General features: G+C 17.4%; 1 protein-coding gene across 1 annotated transcript; it reads left to right on the plus strand.

The window, feature by feature from the left end:
• The first annotated feature begins 426 nt into the window (after positions 1–426).
• LOC122510483 lies at positions 427–2,873 on the plus strand. Its single transcript, XM_043625168.1, has 3 exons — positions 427–546; positions 1,133–1,318; positions 2,595–2,873. The coding sequence occupies exons 1-3, from the start codon at positions 498–500 to the stop codon at positions 2,804–2,806; spliced, it is 447 nt and encodes a 148-aa protein (XP_043481103.1). The 5' UTR covers positions 427–497; the 3' UTR covers positions 2,807–2,873.
• Positions 2,874–7,537: the final 4,664 nt, after the last annotated feature.

Genomic DNA, 7,537 nt, shown 5'->3' on the forward strand with positions numbered 1-7,537 from the left:
AAATTTTTATCGTTTTAATTGTTTAATAATAAAAATATTTGTACTTGTTTAATAATAAAAATATTTGTAGGTACTTGTTTATAATAAAAATATTTGTAATTGTTTATAATAAAATAAAATTTAATTGAATTAAATTGCATTTGAATTGAATAAAAATGTGTATAATTAAAAAAAATATTCATATAAAAATTAATAGAAAAATAATTTTAATATAAAACTATTTTTTTTAAAAAATAGTTAATCTAAAAAAATTAACAATATTTTTGAAAAACAAATTTGTTCGGTTTTTCAAATTTTATTGATTACGTTGGTCCGGAAAATATTTGATACGGTCATGCTGGCAAAGAGTCTGCATGCGCTGACAGGATCATTTTGAGAATCCTGCAAAACTCATGGAATAAAAAGCTCTCTCAGGACATTCGCGAAAATTCACTGGCGCGACAAGGGTCAGTGGATTAAGAACAATTGAATTTAAAAATAATTTTTAAACTAGAAAAATGAAATTTTTATTTTTTCTATCAATTATTACCACAATATTTACCTTAGGTAAGCAGTGTTGTGAAAAAAAAATTTTTATTCTCTTTATTAATCTGCACAACTGGTATGTAAACTAGTTTCAATTTTTTTTTTTTTAATTCAATGACAAATAATTTTCAATCAAGAAAAAAAAAGAAAATCCTAAATTCTTTCATTCTCTCAAAATTAATACAATCTTAAAAGAATATTTAAATTTTTCACAAAGAAAATTTTTTTTAAATTTAAAAAAAAATTGTTTAGAAATGTAATTGTTTAATTGTTTAATTGTTTAATTATTAAATTGTTGAACTGTCAAATTATTCACAGAAACTAAAAACATACAATTGAAGAAAGAATAAAAAAAAGAGATGTGCTTATTATAACGATAAGAAAACTAAAATAAAAATAATAGAAATAATAAAATGCAAATAAAGTAATAAAATAATAAAAATAAATAGTAAAAAATAATAAAAATAAATAAAAAAAATATTAAAATAAATAAAAAAAAAAATATTGAAAATAAATAGAAAATATAATGAAAATAAACGAAAAAAAATAATAGAAATAAATAAAAAATAAACTAAAATATTTTGAGAGTGAAAATTTTATTTTCCAGGAAAAACAATAAATTGTTACAATTGTATTGTCGATTCACCAGAAAATAATCGAACATCATTCAGCAATTCAATAACATTATTTGTTGGTGTAACAATACCTGATGAATATTGTAACACTTCGATGGAATTAAGTGAATATCCCACTTGTTCAACTCATCGTTACTGTATTAAGAGTGTCGTTGAGGGTAATTAAACATTTAACAGTTCATTCAACCACTGAACATTTTAAACATTCCAATAAATTACCTCATTCAATATTAAAGTCAAACAATTTAATCCCAAAATTAATGATAATAATATGAAATTCAATTTTACCATTCTAATTAGTTTGGAAATAATTCTATCAATTTTATCCCTTTAATTTTGTTTAAAAATAATTTTATAGTAATTGATTTATTTTGATTACGATAATAATATCAACAATTATTATAATATATAGATATTTATAATTTATTATATTTTTTTTATTTTATACACTGGGAGAAAATTTATTTCATTCAAATAAAAAATATTTTGTCTTTTAAAAATATTTGTTTATAATCAACAAATATTTATTTTAATATCAAATAATTTTTATTTGAGTCAATTAAATGGTTCGGTTCATATTTGCATCAAATACTGAAATTATTGGTTCAAATACAATTTATTTGACGCAAATAAAATTTATTTGATAATAGACAAGTAATCAGTAATTTTCGTAATCAAATTATTTGTATTTAATCATTTCTAAAAAATAAATATTTGTATCAAATAAATATTTATTTATAACAAAAAAATAAATATTTGTATCAAATAAATATTTATTTATAACAAAAAAAAATATTTATTTGCATCAAATAAATATTTATTTACAGCAAAATAAATATTTATTTATAACAAAATAAAATATTTATTTATAACAAAAAAAATATTTATTCGTATCAAATAAATTTTATTAAGTCAATTTAATGGTATTTGCTTCAAATACTGAAATTATTCTTTGCAAGACAATTTTTTTTCATAAAAAAAAATTTATTTGATGCAAGTAAATATTTATTTAATTCAAGTAAATATTTATTTGATAATAGACCAGAAATCAATAATTTGAATTTTGATTTTGATATTACTCAATTAAATTGCTTCAAATAATAAATAATAAATAAATAATGAATAATAAAATAAAAATACAAAAATACAATTTACTTGTTTGAAATAAAAATTCTTTGATTCAAGTAAATATTTATTTACCAAAGTAAACAGTTACTTGAATCAAATAAATTTTTTCCCAGTGTATTATAAAACGAATATTTAAATATAATTATTTATCATACAAATTTAAAAAATATAAAAGTATAAATTAATAAAAAAATTTTTTATAAAAACAAATACTATGGAGAAATTTTTTTTTTTGAATTAAAACATTAAAAATAAAATTTCCGAAAATTAAATTTAAAAAATACATAAAATATCTCTATTTTGCAGTAACACATGGAGAAATCGTTATACATTTATGTCAAGAAAATTCTGAATTACCCCATTTAACGCCCAATGAACCAAAGATTTTTAAACACAGCCAGTTTAAATACACAATTTATCCATGTGACACTAATTTATGCAATACCGCTACCGAAATTATCACAAATACGTCCATTAATATGCGATATTTATTACTCATGCTACTATTTTATATATAAAAAAAAATATTTAGATTTTGAATAATTATAATTTTTCATTAAATTTAATAATAGGATAAATATTCATCTTTTTATTGCTTCTCGGATATAAAAAAAAAATTAAAACAAAAAATTATTCTTCTTAAAACTAAAAGAAAAAAAAATCATAACATATCTAAGTAATGAAAATAAAGAAAAAAATTATATAAATATATAATAGAAAATTCTATTAACTAAATAAATTTATAATGCTTTTCAGTTGAAGAAAACATAGATTTAAATATTTTACGAGTTATATTCCACGCTATTTTGCACGAAATTTTAAAAATTGTTTAAATTTAAAACAAAAGGCAGAAATCATTAAAAATTTGAAATTAAATAAATTCAATGGCATATAGAAATTAATTTAAATCAAATAGAATTTAAAAGTGTATAATTAAGTTTTTTTGTTTCAGTAAAGAAATGACCAATTTTATTTATTTTTATTCGCTATTAAATTATATTAAATAATGAAATTATAAAAATTAATTTTAATCAAATTTAAAAAATTTTTTTTATCAAATTAAATAAAATTTAATATAAATAATCTAAAATTATTTAATTTTAGTTCAAAAATTTAAATTTCCTCGCGTAGTTTTATAGTATTAGGAAATAAATTTTATTTATTTAACACAAATTCATTTATTTACGTATCAAAAAACAATAATATTAATTTTCAACAAAAAAGTGAAAGAAAATATATTTTCAAAAATAAAAATAAAGAATATCGTGGAATAAATCTCGGCTCGCTTTTAAAAAATTTTTTATTTCTATATATATAAATATAAATAAAATTATTAAAGCACAGCAATTTTATAACTAAATAATTTTATATTGTAAGTACAAAGTAAAAATATATGCAAAAACCACACTGCCTATGTCGTTATATAAGCAGCAAACTCCATTGTAAAGAAATATTTATAAAAAAAAAAGAAATATATTGTTGCAGAGTTATATAAGACAATTTATTATTCAGAGTTATAGAATAATTATTTATAAAAATTAAAAAAAAACAAAAAATCAATAAAATAAGCTACACGTTATTTAAATAATATTATAAAAAGTGATGTGCTACAAGAAAAAAAAATTTGAGCGCGATTCACATTTCGCACCGAATACGATAATGTATGTAATATTTTATAAACTACAAGTAAATTAAAGTTTGTCATAAATAAATACGTTTTTAATTCCACAATTTTGGAATTGATTTATTTATTCAACTTTATTATTTTTATTATTACTTTTCAATTTATTCCCTGTCCCAATAAGATTATTAATTATATTGTCAATACTCCAAACAGAAAGTTTAATTAGAAATTATTTTATGATATTTATTAATTACTACCTATTTTATTAATTTTCATTTTTTTTATTAATTATTAATTATGAAAAGGGACAATATTACTTGTCAATTATTTTATTAATGAACTGTTAATTGTTTTATTAATTGGAAAATAGTTTCTTTATCACTAATTACTATTAAATTTTGCAATTTTTTTTTAATTATTAATGACTATTTATTATTTTAGTAATTGTCAATTATTTTAGTAATTATCAATTACTTTAGTAATTATCAATTACTTTAGTAATTATCAATTACTTTAGTAATTATTAATTACTATATAAGTTGCCAATTATTTTCTTAATTATTAATTTCTGTCTAATTAGTTGTAAATTATTTTATTAATTATTAATTGTTTTATGAATTGTCAATTATTTTAGTAACTATTAATTGTAATTTTATTACTTGGCAATTATTTTCTTAATTACTAATTGTTTTATTAGTTATCAATTATTCTAGCAATTATTAATTTCTAATTAATTAATTACTTATTATTATCTTAATATTTGAGTTGAATAAAAATTGCAGATAATTACGAGTTCGTACAGAAAGAATTTTATCAGTAATAATATTAACATTCTTAACAATTAAAGTCGACATTTATCGAAAAAATTTCTCAATGAGTTTTCATAATTGAAACGAGCTTAATTATTCTTGAATCAACATTTATGCCGTCATAAAGGAAATAATTTAATGAAATAAATTTCACTTTGCGATTCGAGAATTTTTTAACCTTTCTTATTTTAATTATTCACTATAAATCGGGATTTATACCTATTAACTTTCCACCATTAATATTTAAGCAACGATTACTTTATTATCCTTTGAGAAATTTAAATACTTATTAAATTATTGAAACGAGGATTTACATTTATCATCATTATTCGTATAAATAATTATTGATTTTGTCAAATCTAGACAGTATAATTATTTAACTTTGAATAATTATATTATTACAAATAAGCTTATCATTAATTATTAATAATTAATTATTAATTATTAATTATTAATTATTAATTAATTATTAATTAATTAATTATTACAAATAATCCAAAAGTTTGGAACGTTTAAATGATCAAAATATTTTTCATGGAAAATATTTTGGAAAAATTACTGATTGCAAAAATTAAAAAATCGAGATTGACAATTCAGAAAGTTTAAAATTAATTTTTATACAAAAAGTTTAGATATAATTTTTATAGAAAAATTATTGTAATATCAATAAATAATTATAGAAAAAGAGAACAATAAGTTTAACAATAATGTAATTTTCCATTGTTTCTATAATAATTAACTATTTAAATTCAATAAAAAATTGTTCTTTTTGTATATTATTATTATTAAAAAATTAGATTTACAATTAATTATTTTATTCTATTAGGTGTTAATTTATGTATAAATTATTAACAACTAACGAGATAAATTTTATTAATACTATCTTTTTTGTTACAAATATTATTATTACCAACTTTTAAAAAAATGAACTGAAAAAAAATTTGATTCAAATAATGTATGACTTGTCTATTATCAGATAAATATTTACTTGTCTCAAATAAATTGTTTTTAAAGCAAAAAAAAAAAAAAAAAAATTGTATTAGAATCAATAAACAATATATTCAGTAACAAATATTATTTTACTCAAAAATTATTTCAATACAAATAAATATTTATTTGATTCAGCTAATTGATTACTTGTCTATTATGAAATAAATATTTACTTAAATTAAATAAATATTTTCTTGAATCAAAGAATTTTTCATTCAAACAAGTAAATTGTATTTTTGTATTTTTATTTTATTATTCATTATTTATTTATTACTTATTATTTATTTAATTGACTCAAATAAAAATTATTTGAATTAAGTAAATATTTATTTGATTCAAATCATTGATTTCTGGTCTATTATCAAATAAATATTTACTTGAATTAAATAAATATTTAGTTGATTTAAATAAATATTTACTTGCATCAAATAAATTGTTTTTGATAAAAAAAATTGTCTTTGAATAAATAATTTCATTATTTGAAGCAAAAAATATTTAATTGACTCAAATAAAAATGATTTAATACAAATAAATTTTATTTACGTCAAATAAATTGTATTTGAACCAATAATTTCATTATTTCAGACAAATATTATTTAATTAACTAAAAAATATTTTCAATGCAAATAAATATTTATTTGATTTAGGAAATTGATTACTTGTCTATTATGAAATAAATATTACTTGAATAAAATAAATATTTACTTGAATTAAATCAATATTTACTTAATTTAAATAAATAATTAGATAAATTAATTAAATATTTACTTGAATTAAATAAATGTTTACTTGCATCAAATAAATTGTTTTTGAAGCAAAAAAAAAATTGTATTTGAACCAATAATTTCAATATTTAAAGCAAATACCATTTAATTGACTCAAATAAAAATGATTTGATAAAAATAAATTTTATTTACGTCAAATAAATTGTATTTGAAGTGAACCAATAATTTAAGTATTTCAGCTAAATATTATTTAATTTACTCAAAAATTTTTTCAATGCAAATAAATATTTATTTGATTCAAGTATAATTGATTACTTATCTATTATGAAATAAATTTTTTATTTGAATTAAATCAATATTTACTTGAATTAAATAAATATTTACTTGCATCAAATAAATATTTACTTGAATTAAATAAATATTTACTTGCATAAAATAAATATTTACTTGCATCAAATAAATATTTACTTGAATTAAATAAATATTTACTTGCATAAAATAAATATTTACTTGCATCAAATAAATATTTACTTGAATTAAATAAATATTTACTTGCATAAAATAAATATTTACCTACTTGCATCAAATAAATATTTACTTGAATTAAATAAATATTTACTTGCATCAAATAAATTGTTTTTAAAGCAAAAAAAAAAAAAAAAAAAAGAAATTGTGTTTGAACCAATAATTTTAATATTTGAAGCAAATATAATTTAATGGACTCAAATAAAATTTCTCTGACTCGAAAAAAATTTGTTTGACTCAAATAAATTTATTTTTAATTCAAATAAAATATATTTGATTCAAGTAAATATTTATTTGATAATAGACAATTAATCGTCTATTTAAATCATATAAATTTTCTCTCACTGGATTATTTTTAATCAATATTTTGTATATTTGTTTATAAAAAAAATTGTCTTTAATTATACTATCAGCATTCATCAATTCCGATAAATCAATAAAATTAATCCAATGATTTAGAATTGAGAATCATTTCTATTTTGGTATGTGTATAGTTAAAAGGAGTGGGTTTAACGATTTTTTTGATCTGATTGGTGAAAAGAGGGTGTTCACTATCCTGTAACAGAGTCTGCGCCA

The sequence above is a fragment of the Leptopilina heterotoma genome, unplaced genomic scaffold (genome assembly GCF_015476425.1).
Source record: "Leptopilina heterotoma isolate Lh14 unplaced genomic scaffold, ASM1547642v1 Lhet_68, whole genome shotgun sequence".
Classification (NCBI taxonomy): Eukaryota; Metazoa; Arthropoda; class Insecta; order Hymenoptera; family Figitidae; genus Leptopilina; species Leptopilina heterotoma.